General features: G+C 42.3%; 1 protein-coding gene across 2 annotated transcripts in view; it reads right to left on the reverse strand.

Annotated features, from left to right (window-relative positions):
• Nucleotides 1–13,911, reverse strand: part of Ap3b1 (adaptor related protein complex 3 subunit beta 1) — a 200,858-nt gene that overhangs the window by 159,002 nt on the left and 27,945 nt on the right. For both annotated transcript variants that reach the window (XM_057789797.1, XM_057789798.1), the window contains exons 2-3: nucleotides 11,099–11,174; nucleotides 3,198–3,272 (exon numbers count right to left, since the gene is read on the reverse strand). In XM_057789797.1, the coding sequence (XP_057645780.1) occupies nucleotides 3,198–3,272; nucleotides 11,099–11,174 (151 nt within the window). The remainder of the gene's footprint in view (nucleotides 1–3,197; nucleotides 3,273–11,098; nucleotides 11,175–13,911) is intronic.

A 13,911-nucleotide genomic window follows, 5' to 3' on the forward strand; every position in this document is an offset into this window, starting at 1 on the left:
GAGTAGCAGCAAGGCTCAGGCTTACACATAAGTGACAGGAATGTATCCGAGGCCAGGGAAGAAACCTGGGAATGCAGTAGCAGGACAGATCAAATATATATATATTACTATACATATTACTATACATATTACTATACATATTACTATACAAAGCCCAACTGCCTTTTGATCAGAGAAATGAAATTAAGTGAAAATAAAATTTTCAATGAGATATCACTTCACACACTCTAAGAGACATAATCTAAGATACAGACTTTTTTAAGTTAAACTGGAGATGTGCTCAGTGGTAACATGCTCATCGATTATGCACAAAGCCCTGAGCTCCACTCCAGCACCAAAAAGAATAAAATAAAGAAAATGGGGGTGGAGGAATATAGAGTGAGAGTGAGGGGCAGAGAGAGGGGAGGGGAGGGGGAGAGAGGGGAGGGGAGAGGAGGAGAGGGGAGGGGGGAAGGAAGGTCAGATGTCAGCAAGAGTATGAAGAAGCAGAAGTCACAAGCATTACTGTCTTAACCATAAAACGCTAGCGCAGGAAAGAAATGGCGGGCCGTCGATGCTATCACAGAGTCCTCACATCAGCAGCTGCAGAGGCTAAGGTCTACATCCATAGACCAACAGTGAAGGACCATACGAAATCCTGGACACTAACGCTCGGAGCAGCACTACTCCAAATCATCCCAAAGGAGAAATATTCTAAATGTCCATCGATGGATAAAAATGCAATAAGCAGGTGTGCATACAGTAGAAAGCTGCTCAGTCATAAAAATACATGGTTAGTGTCAGTCAAGTAAGAACTCCCCATTTTCCATGACTCAGCTCTTGTCTCCACCTTCACTAATGGTGACATATTTCCACCAGCAAATATGTTCCCTGTGCACATACTCCATACCCCCTAAAAGTCCACCATGACAGCCTGGTCCCCCGGTGCCATCCCCACCTGCCACCCTTAAATCTCTTGTGTGAGGGTCTATTGCTTGGTGGGATTTTTGTGGCATTCTTTGGCCCCAATCAAGACATTCTTTCACTGCAAAACCCTTCCAGTCAGAATGCTACAACATGGAGAACCCTAAAAACATGCTACATGGAGACAGGCACATTCGGGGCTCTGTTTAGGTCTTTTTAGTCAGGCCTGCGTATAGTCTCAAACAATAACCTCCCATGATTACATCTACAATACACTCCACCTGAAAGACCCACAACAGTATAGTCTCAAACAATAACCTCCTATGATTACATCCACAATACACTCCACCTGAAATACCCACAACAGTATAGTCTCAAACAATAACCTCCTATGATTACATCCACAATACACTCACCTGAAAGACCCACAACAGTATAGTCTCAAACAATAACCTCCTATGATTACACCCACAATACACTCCTCCTGAAAGACCCACAACAGGCAAATCCACACAGACAGAATTTAGGGGAGCAGAGAGTGACTGCCAGTCATCACAGGATTTCTTTTGGAGTAAGGAAACGGCATGGAATTGTGATAAATTCTATGAACACACTAAAAATCACTCAATTCACAAGGAAACTATGCAGAATGAACCTTATCATCCTACTGAGTCCACTCAGTGACTGAGCTGGGAATTGAGGCCAGCAGTTAGGACTCTGTGAAAAATAGTGGTGTACTGCTGAGGCCTAAGAGTGAACACAGCAGTACTATGGCATGTGCTGGGGACAGCAGCCATTAGCATCAGGGTCTGTGCCCTCCTGAGGAACAGAGTTGTATTTAAAGTCATCACCAGTGGCCAACCTAATTTTAGTTCCAGTTTTACTAAATGCAGGTCTCCAAGTGCCCTTCAGACAACCGCACTCCATTACAAGGACAGCGACGCACACTGGTGCACCATCTTCATCAAGCACGTGTTCTGGAAACACAGATTAAGCAAAAGGAACAAAACCTAAACCAATATTGGGAGATTATGTTTCTCTTATTCCTCTAGAGAATATCACTGGCAAGGGTGCTTTAAACATTTAATACTGTGCTGGTGAGCACTATGTGGACCTGAAATTAGCTAGAATCGCTTTAGAAGAGAGAACCTCAATTGAGAAAATGTCCCTACAGATGAGCCTGTAGGCAAGCCTGTGGTGCATTTTCTTGATTGATGTGGGAGGACTCAACTCACTGTGAGTGGTACCATTTCTGAAGCTGGTGCTCCTGGGTGCTGTAGGAAAGCAAACTAAGCAAGCCATGAGGAGCAAGCCAGCAAGCAGTACCTCTCCATGGCCTCTGCATCAGCTCCTGCCTCCAGGTTCCTGCTCTCACTTCCTTCAGTAATGGATTGTGATGTGGAGCTTAAGCTGAAATAAACCCTTTCCTCCCCAAGCTACTTTTGGTTGTGGTGTTTTATCACAGCAGTAGAAACTCTAAGACAAATACCATCATGAAAAGTAGAAATAACTGTACGGAGTGGGGGAGAGAAGTCATATAATATACAGAAAATAGAATCAAAACCATAAAACAGGAATCCCTGAAATCACACCACTCCACCTCACAGGGCCTCCTAATTCAGAATGCCACTGTTATGCGTTATGTGATGTCATCTGTCTGTCACCATACTAGCAAACAAATACCGGTGATAACTTGTTTTAAATTTTGTATGTCTCAAAGTTATTGAGGCAATTTTCTTAATTTGACCAGAGTTTTCTGCAGTACAGATAAAGGTGTAGGACTTGGACATTAGGCTATGGTGTCAGTCCAGCACCTGGGAAAGTGTCTGGCACGGGGTGCTCTCATTTAATAAGCCCACGCAGGCACATGAGAGCTTAGTCCCTGTCATAACAGTCAGAAAATCTTCAGAGATCTCTGAATTTTGTCTTACACGTGGCAAAAAGGGCACAAATTCCCAAAGTCTCGGTAGAAACAACTAGGTCTGTCTCACTGGAGAGATGCTAGTCTAAAATTAAGTCACGAGGGAGTCTTCAGGAATTCGTGTCTTCAGGAAATCCTGAGAGCTCAACCTGGGTGAATGACTATCACTACAACTTCAATTCTGTTTCTCTCATTTTCCACCAAGAATCCACAGCTAAGTTCAAACCCACCTCTTGCTGTACTTCACCTATATTTAAGACTTCAGGCATTTTACCATAATAAAAAGCCAAAGAATTTAAATATATTGAATTTAAAAGCAGCTTGTGGTTGGCTTACACACAGGAGTAATAAAAACGATAAAAGCAAACAATACCTCGATGTTTTTACTGGCCACGTTCTTCACAACAGCAGGGAAGAGTTCCGATGCATTTTTCCCCTTTGCAATCATCTGAAGGGTTAAAGAGGAGAGTTAGGACAGAAACTTCTAAATTAGTAATCTGAAAACCAAAGTAGTCCTGGGAAACTCTACACATACTAAATATTTGAAAGATTCTGTTTGTAAGGATTCCAGCAGTGAGACAAGGAAGCTTAACTGGCTTTTGGGAACCTGTTCCCCATGCTGGATTACCCTGTCCAGCCATGATGCAAGGGGAGGAGCTTGGTCCTGCTTCAACTTGATGTGCCTCGCTTTATTCAAGCCCATGGGAGGCCTGCCCCTTTCTGAGTGGGGTGAGGAGGAGGAATGGATGGGGAAGGGGTAGTACACAGGAGTGGGGTGAGGAGGGAACAGGAGACACTGTGGTTGATATATGTAAAATAAATGAAAAAAAGTTACTTAAATAAAATTTTAAAAGAAAACATGGAAAGGTATTGTTTTCTTCTCGTCTATACAGTAACCAGGTTCTGTTGCTAATTCTTATCTCAGGTGATGTCGCTCTTTGCTTACATCACTCTTTGCTACTCTGACCCTACCTTAGTTCAGCATCACTCACTGAGAACTTCTACAACAGTCCCCTGCTCCCCGCAATATATACCACAGAGTGCTGAGAGCTGCTGGTAGCCATGGCTTTACCAGAGGCCACTGAGAGTGTACAGCAGATGACAACTGATATGCATCTATCTGATGGAGAGAATCTCATGAAGCGAGGCTTACAAGACCATACTGTTTATCTCCACAACTTTTCTCATGTGCCCATATTCCTTCCGTAGTAACAGCCATGGGTATTTTAAACACTGCTTGTGTGTTTAACTCATGAAAATATTTCATCTACTGGGCACACATATAGCTGTGGATGGTCAGGAACATGATCTCTGCTTAATTAGTATAATTCTAATGAACAGAAATACTAGGATATTTTTCACTACTAAAATTGACATAGGAAAGTAATTGTATTCTCAGTTACAAAGACAAGCGATTTTGATTAAACCAAACATTCAGGACAAAGTCAAAGCAAACTGGTTGCCCCAAAGATGAATACGCAAGGACAAATTCCCAGGTATTTATTGCTGATTCAAGGTCAGGCATGAAGTAGCTTTGGTAGACATAACTCCCTGCAGTAATGGACTTTCTGCATGCACTTCTAAACTCAAAGTTCAGCCAGCTAACTGTCTATTGTTCTAGTCCTGATTTCAGTGTCACTTTCTGTACAGAAACCCTGACCTCTCAGAGCTACGTGCCTACTATACTCACCATGCCTGGTCAGCGTGACCCTCCCGCCCCAGCCTGAGAGAAACTGTGTCATCAGTATGGCTTTGTTTCTTACTGTTTGCTCAAGAAGTGCTATGTGACCCTGAAAATGTGCTTCATATTTGTTCAGAGGCTTTGCTATAAAAGAAATGTGTGTGTGTGTGTGTGTGCGCGCGCGCGCGCGAGCTGAAAGGGAAATGTAACTGAATGTGCAGAGAGAAAAAGAAGTGTGGAGAGATGTGGCAAGTGGGTAGAGAGATATAGAAGATGTAGCTGTACAGAAGAGAGCTTATGTAGGAGATGTGTGTGAAGGAAGGATATGGCTGTGCACAGAAGTGCGACAGTGTGAAGCTGAGTGGAGAATGTATGGAGAATGTGCAGAGAATGTAACTGTGAAATAGATGTAACTATGTATACAGATGTATAGCTATGTAGGAGAGAGATATGGAGCTGTATGTAAAGAGATGTAACCAGGTGGAGACATTTTTAGAAAGAGATTTTTCAAGATGAAGTAAAAGAGAAAGCATCAGAAAAAGCGTGTGCATTTCCTTATTTACCCTCAGATAGAAAAGTCTAGCCCTAGATGCAACTGTGAATTTTTTGCATACCCTAGATTCGTCATTGGAGCAGGATCTCTAAAAGGTTACTGGTAACAGAGAGCTTAATATTGAATCCTACTTTGAGGACCAGGGGTGTAGATCAGTGGCAGAAGGCTTATCTAGCATGCAAAAGGTCCTAGGTTCAATCCTGGCACCATGACAGAAAAAAAAAAAAAAGGACTCCCACCCACCAACTCCTCTACTTTACACATGTCGGCCTAACTCAAAGATTTCAAAATTGTCAGACAGTCTACAACACAAACTAATCCACTTACTATTCCAATGTCCTCTCATTTGCACTGAAATCTCCTCTGAAACGCTGTTAGCCAAGTAGTCACCCCCAGAACAGAACCTGGCCCCTCTCTGGTTCTATTACTATCACATTTCTAACCAACTACACTCTCCCTTCCTATGATATCTCCTCGCTAGAGCCATCCCCGAGGATCTGACTCTCAACTCCCATGCTATAGCTATCCCTGAGAACCTGATTCTCCCCTCCCAGGCTAGAGTCATCCCCAGGGATCTGACTAGTCTCCTTTCTAGAAACACCTCCTACAATTTATAATCAACACTTTGCAAACTACATTTTATAATTTCTCATGTGTTGCAATATATTTCTCGTTATTTATCTTTATTTTATATCTATTTGTACATTTATTTTCTTCTCATTCTCAAAACAGTCCTTAGCCAGCTAAAGTAGTATATCAGTTTTATTCATGCATGAAACATATGTGTGTTATATAAATGCTATGTGATGTTTTATGCTTTGTAATTCCAGTAAAAATTTCTTATAATTCCTTTCTGTTAAGACATTTTGAGAATACTCTGCAAGTCACCTAGGCATAGAAATGCATATTATAATCCCGGCCTTTGGGAGGCTAAGACAGTCTAGTATTGACTGTCATATGGTTATCAGTGACTGCACTTATACAGATCTGTAATGAAGAAACAAATAAGGTGATAAAAACTACAAAAAATACAGTGTGAGGAAGAAAAGAGCATGGAACATTCAGTGTTGGAGCCGTGTCCTGCGCAGAAGGAGATAAAAATCAACGAAAATTCTGAGCTAAATGTATTAAAGCCCTGAGCACAAGGAGATACTGGGAGGCAGAGGCAGGTGGATCTCTGTGAGTTCAAAGCCAGCCTGGTCTACAGAGCGAGTTCCAGGACAGTGAGGGCTACACAGAGAAAGAATCTCTGGCAGGGAAGTGATTCTAATGCTCAATGTAATAAAGGGAGTGCTCAGCTCAGGGCAAGACCCAGTCAGCTAGGCTTCCAACTTATGAAAAGGAACTAAAGGAAAGCTTAGACAGCAAAGGGAACAACCATATGCAGAAACACTCAGCAGCTTAGGTTTGGCTCTGGCTTTAGAGTCAAGAAGGAAACAGGAAAGGCACTGCGGACCTTTGCCCGCTGTTCTCAAGGGAAGAGCTAAGGCCAGGGGTTTGGAGGGCACTCCATGATGGAACCTGAAAAGCACACCGAATGAAGCTGTGGAGGGGAAGCCTGGACTGCATTGGAGACCTCAAGATGTTGGAATTGCCAAAGTCATGGGATGTCTGCCAAGGAGAGCTGCAGACCAGATGTGGGGCCGGCCCGCGAGAAAGAAGTGTGCTGCAGTCAACAAAACTGGAAGTTGGAGTGTTTCGACATCAGCCACGGATAGACGGATTTTGGAGTTTGCTCTCTGCTGGCTTTCGGTCTTCGTTTGCTCCACTACTGCCCCCTTTCCTTCCTTTTGGAAGGCAGTGTATATTCTGTGCACTCTATGTTGGGAGCATGTGGCCTACCATTAGATTTTTATCTTACAGAGGTTACAGTTGAGATTGCCTAGAATCTCAGAAGAGATTTTGGACTTTTAAATAGTGTTGAGACTGTGAAAGACTATCTGGACATAAATGGCTACATGTTTACATGGGTTGGGAAGAAGAATGTGATGGTTTGACTAAAACTGTCCCACAGGCTCAAACTTTTGCATACTCAGTCCCCAGTTGATGAGCTGCTTGGGGAAGATCAGGAGTTGCGGAGGATGTATCCTTGTTGGAGGAGGTGATCATGGGGGTGGACCAGGCCCAGTGTGTGGATCTGGATCAGGATATAAAGCTCTCAACTACTGCTCCAGCACCATGTCTGTCTGCGCTCCACCATGATGATAATGGACTAACCCTCTGACACTAAGCAAGCCCCAATTAAATGCTTTCTTTTCTAAGGGTTGCCTTGGTCATGGTGTCTCTTCACACAATAGAACAGTAACTAAGACATCTTAAAAGGCAAGTGCTTTGTAAACAGAGTATTTTTCTTTTATATTAACTTTTTCAAGCTTTGTATAATTTTGTAGTAATTCTTCCTGAAGAGGAAAAGAGGCAGAAGGCAGATAGAGGGACAGAGGAATGGACTAACATACAGACACACAGATGACAGACAAGACAGATCCAGAACACTGACCAGGTCAAGTAAATACATTAAATTTATGACAATATGGACTCTTAATCTCCCCTTCCCACTGGCCTTTCTGATACAGTTGCCATATATTATATCTATGTCCATTAAAAATTTCTCAGGCAGACCTGTGGCTAGACAGGTCATGAACCCTAGAGGAAAAAGTACTACTATTTTATGCTAGGTGGACATAGCAATAAAACGTACTGCTTTACCTACAGATCACTGCACCATTCGATCCCTGTCAGCGCAGCTTCCTGCAGTAGACGGTAGTTAACACAGAGACCCACAGAGACAGCATGCAGAGAATAAGAGACTTTGAAGTACTAAATGGAATGTCTGTGTCCCATCTCTCCACACAAGGCTGAGATGTATGTGGCTTTAGAGAATGTGGTTTAAATCACATCTTTACTATAACACTTGAGTTTCTTTGTTTTTACAATGGATCCTACGGAGAGTATGGGAGTCTCTCTGTGGGCGACTGCCACCCTCCTAATGATTAAAGACACACAGCATTTCCCTGCACTTCTGGTCCTCTGCTGATCTTCGCAGGAGGTCTCCCCAGGTCTTTCAGCCACTTCCCTGGACTGTTTTAGCTGTTCAACCATAGATACCACCTCTGTGCTCTAGACCCTAGCCCTTTAATCCGGTGAATGACGTAAGGATGCTCTCCCACTCTGTAGACGCCTTTGGTTTGGGTATAATCTCCCTATCCTGTTGTTGCTTGGCCTTGACATCAGATCTACGATGCTTGGTTCAAGTCAGCGCCATGAAGCTCCCCTCCAATTTCTTCTGGATTTTGCACTTTCAGTCTCCGATCTACTCCAGTTTGTTTTAAAACATGAGGCAGGAGTTCAACTCCACATTCTTGTGCTTTTCCTGGGACTGCTGAGTAAAACCCCCTCTTTTTCCCACTGAGCGGACTTAGTCCCTCATCAAAACCCAGCTGGTCTGATACCGGTAGCATAGATTATGGAATAAATTATTATTCTTTTATTGCCTTAACAGAAATAAAGAAAACACTATTATTATGTCACATTTTAAATTTTTTATTAATTTATTTGTTTGTTTGCTTGTTTCCTGGGTTTTTTCGAGACAAGGTTTCTCTGTGTAACCGCTATGGCTGTCCTGGAACTCTTTTGTAGAGCAGGCTGGCCACAAATTCACAAGAGATCCACCTGTCTCTGACTCCCAAGTGCTAAGATTAAGAGTATGCATCACCACCGCTGGCTAAAAAACATTTTTTTTTAATTTTTATTAAGTATTTAACACACTTTCCCCCACCTCTGAATTAGGAATTACACCAGTATCCTAGGGTCTAGTAAAATAAAATGATTTAACGGAATGCTACAGCCACAGTCTGAAGACATAAGGGCAATCTCTACTTTGCATGGTAGTACACGCCTGTGATCTGCAGGAATGCGAGCTGAAGCCATGAAAAGCAATTTTAGGAATTCGCTGCAAAAAGTATAATTGATCTATGCCTTTTTAAAGGTTCTTTCAAAACATTTATAACTGCTTTAATAAAGGTATCTTAGTTATGGTTCTATTACTGCAAGGAAACATCATGACCAAGATAACTCTTGTAAAAGCATTTACATGGGAGCTTTCTTATGGTTTCAGAGGGTTAGTCCATGATCCTCATGGTGAGAAACAGAGGCATGGTGTTGGGGCAGCAGCTGAGAGCTTTATATCCTGATTAACACGCAGCAGGGAGAGAGAGAGAGATGGGGCCTGGTGTGGGCTTCTTAAATCTCAAAGCCAGTGACATATCTCCTCCAACAAGGCCATACCTCCCAATACTTCCCAAACTGTTCAAACATCTATGGGAGCCATTCCCATTAAAATAACCACAATAGGAAAAATGTAAATAGCAATGTATACTGCTATTTCATAAACAGATAATAAAATTATTCTGCACACTAATGTGACGCACTGAGAATTAACCGGCAAGAGCAGCTAGAAAGCTGACATTTTCTCTTCGCTTAACCTATGCTGAACACCTTCTCTCTGTGTGCCAAAGTTTTAACCTTTCTAAGTCTGGGTCCATTCCCAATATGCTACTTTTGTACCTGTAATGTTGTCAAGTATCTCTTAGAAACCCTTTAATTAATAGGAAGTTTTCTTTTCTTTTTTCTTATTTTTGTTTTTTTCTAATACCATCACTTCCTCCGTTCAACTTTCTTTTAATCCAACTCCCCTGTGTGCTTAAGCACCTTTCCGAAGACCCTCGGCTAGAAATCTAAGTGTCTTTCTAACAGTGATCTCAATCTCTCCACACAGTCTACCAATCCACAGGCTGAATTTCACTAACAATATAATCACTTTTTATTCTGTTTGCTAATGTTTCTTATTTGGGAACCAAATCCCTCTTCCAATTATCCATTTTGGAAAATATTACAGGAAACAAGGATGCAACTACACCATTTGCTGTCTGCGGCTAGACTGAGTAACAGGTGTAACAACCAATCACAGTCCAATTTGAAAGACCTGAAATGACTGATAAGTATTCAGGATTCACACTGGGAATTTACACAGTCATCTGTGGACTGAAGGCTGGCATACGTAACTACTTAACCAGTACACTATCACAATCTAAACCTGAACAAGTTGTTGGGAAACTGCAGTTCTTTAAATTGTGAAAATTGAAATTTTGTTCACACAAAGCTATTAAGTATATGTATTATGAAGTATAATATTAATAAATAAAATATTAAAAATAGATTCATCAGCATTTTGCGGACACTGCCAAACGACATCCACCATTCAGATGGAAGCAAGGACAAGCCATCTACAGTTGCTGTAGATACAACTCCTTCAGCGGTCCTTTCAGATCGGTCTTCGTACCGCCTCACTAAGCATCCTAGCAACACCTGATGCCTTGTTTCAGACAGGATGAAGACTCTGCTACGGGAAGACAGTATTTCAGCTTTCATGCGCAGCTCTCTGTGCTCATTACTGTAGGCAAAAAGATCCCAAAATCCTTACATTCCTGCAAGTGAAAGTAGGGTTATGCTATTGCCTTATTTTGTCTTCAAAATGAGTTATTCTATCTCAGAGAAGAAATATCTTGATATTAGAGGTAGAAAATTGAAGCAGAACAAATGGAACTAGAACATGTTTCTTTTTTTTTCTCTTTAGCTGTTTATTGTCTCATTGTCTTTCTAATATTTTAAAGACTTATTTATTTATTATGCATACAATGTTCTGCTAACATGTACACGCCAGAAGAGGGCACCAGATCTCACTATAGATGGTTGTGAGCCACCATGTGGTTGCTGGGAATTGAACTCAGGACCTTTGGAAGAGCAGGCAATGCTCTTAACCGCTGAGCCATCTCTCCAGCCCCCACAAATGACTTTTATACAAGGAACATGTTTCTTGACTTCTTATGTTACTGCTCCCTTGACACTTTTAAACAGGTAGTCTACATTAGTAACAAAGAACAAATTAATGTATTCCTGTGACTTGGTATACATGGTGAATATAATCACAGCCTACTCAGCTTCCAAAAGTCAAAATCCTTGACCATTTGACCATTTGACCTACCCCAACAATCCGCTTCATAGCATCCAGCTTGGCAGAATCTTTGTTGCTCTCCAGCATCTGCTTCAGGTCTTCATTCCTATTACAACAGAGAAGACGTAATTCTAGACCCGGACTCTTGCAAAGGACATTTTCTAAGAACTGAAAGAGCATGGTGGGAGGAGCTGCACTCAGTTGTTAAAGGCTGGTCTCGTGTTTCACCCTGCAAGTCTATGCAGCATGCTGCCGTAAAGCCCACAGTAACACAAAGGTAAGGACTGCCTTCAGCTTTACAAAATGTCATCAGCTGATGAAATGTTAACAAGAACATGGCATATAGTCTCTCACCTCAAATTTTCTTTGATATAATCATCAGGGGGAAAAAGAAAAACTATCAAATCAGCTTTAAAATACTTCCACAAGTTAAAAAAAAATCCTAAAAACTTTTTTCAGACTATTGTTACACAAGGTCCCTGACTAAGTTGTGTGTCCTTTACATCATCCCAACTTCCTATCCCCCAGCTGCACAAATAGAGTTACGCCCTTCACTCTGAGACTAGATTCATTTTAATATTTAAATGGGAGCCTGTGGTTATAAACATGGGCAGTTAACTAGAAGGATGGAAACACAGAGCAAAGAAAGAACTACTCAGAAGTTAAGTCTATGGGATACAGCGACTGGGCACTGAAACAGACAGTAGAAGCCAAAGGAATAGGCATTATTCCCAGGTCAAAGGAATGTAGGATATCTCTGTCTCTGTCACAAGGCTCTGTGCTATTTAAACAGCCTTAAAAGATCATCTAGAACAAAAATTGACAGTGTCTTTACTTGGAAGAGCTGCAGAGAAGAGAGGATGAAGGCCAGGTCCATCAGTTCCTTTCTGTTGGTCATGACCAGCCTTCTATTCTTCTAAGTGAATCTTCACTGGGGAAATTCACAAACATGGACTTAGCCCATTAAAGAAAATATATAATTCATAATCTCTAATAGCTTTTCATTAAACACAATAAAATAGTTTTTGAAGACAGATTGCTAGAGGAAGAGTTCTTGACACTCAGGAGAACTAGCCCAATGCTTTGTTCTTGAACTGCAGCCAAAGTTGTGTGATGGAAGTCTGTGTTTAGGACTACTACTAGTTTGGGGTGTTAGGGAAGGCCTGGCAATCTAACACAGATCCTAGCATCCAGAAGCAGGGTGACACTACAAAAACTGCTTTTGGAACTAGATACTAGGAAAGGATTTAGAGTTCAAAATACACATCAGAAAAAAGGGCAGAGAGGAATTCATGTGTTAAAGACGAAAGTGTGAGCTGGACGGTGGTGGCACACGCCTTTAATCCCAGCACTCAGGAGGCAGAGGCAGGTGGATCTCTGTGAGTTCAAGGTCAACTTTGTCTACCTAGTGAGTTCCAGGACAGCCAAGGCCACACAGAGAAATCCAAAAGCAAACAAAAAAGATGAATCTATGAGGTCTCAGACAGAAAGGAGCATCATGTTATTGGAAGACAGAGGAAGGTGATTCTTGTTAGAAACAGCAGAGTCTTTTGGTGATCTTCATGTCTTAAGGAAAGCAGAGGTGAATGGCAGATGGGCTTAGCCAGGAGCTGTGGTTCACATCTGTAGTCCAGCTACTTGGGAGGCTGAGTGAGAGCATCACCTGAACCTAGGTTTAAGACCTGCCTGAGGAGCAGAGTGAGAGTCCACGGCAAGGGGCAGGGCTTGGGGGGGGGTCGAATACTGGAGAGGGAGGAGAAAAAAGGAATGGGAGGGAGGAAACAGAAGTGAGGATGGAGGGGGACAGGAAGTTATGACATTGTCTGCAGGAGACAGAGAAACGCATAGCTTCCCACATGGAGGGCATAGTAGGCTGAAGGCCGGACAGACAAGAGACAAATGGTTAGCAATCAGGTAGAGTGAAACAGCAGCTAAAGAATGTGACTTTAGAATTTAGAATCAAATTCTGTGGGAGGCAGAAGTGAGCAGTATGTATGTATGATCTGTACATACCTCAGGAGAGGATCCTGGGGTGGGGGAGGGTAGCGGAGCGAGGTGGATGGATACACACCCCGCAGCTGTCCTACTCCCTTGCATTCTCCACTCCCGCTAGGTCTAGCTCCCGGTTCTCACTTTACAACAAACTTACAGATCCATCAACTATAGCTAAAAGATTGTTGGGGAGTGAGGCTATTTCAAAAATAGCATGTTGACGAAATGGCCTGGTTTTCCTTGCTGCTAACAGTAAAATATGAGAGGTTAAGACATAAACTGGACAAGCCAACAGGGCTGTATAGTGAGAGCCTGTTGAAACAAGGTCCAGAATGGAGTCGTGTGAGGATACTCCTGAGTGTTTGTGAGAAAACTCCAAGAAAAGACAAGAGCCTTATGACCTCAGTTCCTTCAAAACACAGAACTGTCCTTGGAATGTGCTTTTGTGCCCCTTCCAGGTGTAGCACATAGGAGTGGGTTTACTTCAGGTTATTCATTACAGCTGGCTATTGTTATCTGTTCATGTGCCTCTAAGGAAAAACATGTTTCTGCTGTGTGCAGCTTGCCCTTGTGATTGGACACTTTACTCATGGGAGTATAAATTATCTGATTTTCTGAATAAAGTTGGCTATTGCATGAGACTTTATTCTACATGTACAGGCTTCATTCTCTCAGGTCCACAGCCTCTAGAACAGCAGTTCTCAATCTGGGGGTCACGAACCCTGGAGTCTGAGTAGCCCCCCCCCCTTTTTTTGGTTCTTTAAGTCAGGGATTTCTCTGTGTAGCTCTAGCTGTCCTGGAACTCATTTTGGAGACCAAGCTGACCTCAAACTCAAAGAACTACGTGCTAA

Source organism: Chionomys nivalis, chromosome 15 (assembly GCF_950005125.1).
Source record: "Chionomys nivalis chromosome 15, mChiNiv1.1, whole genome shotgun sequence".
NCBI lineage: Eukaryota > Metazoa > Chordata > Mammalia > Rodentia > Cricetidae > Chionomys > Chionomys nivalis.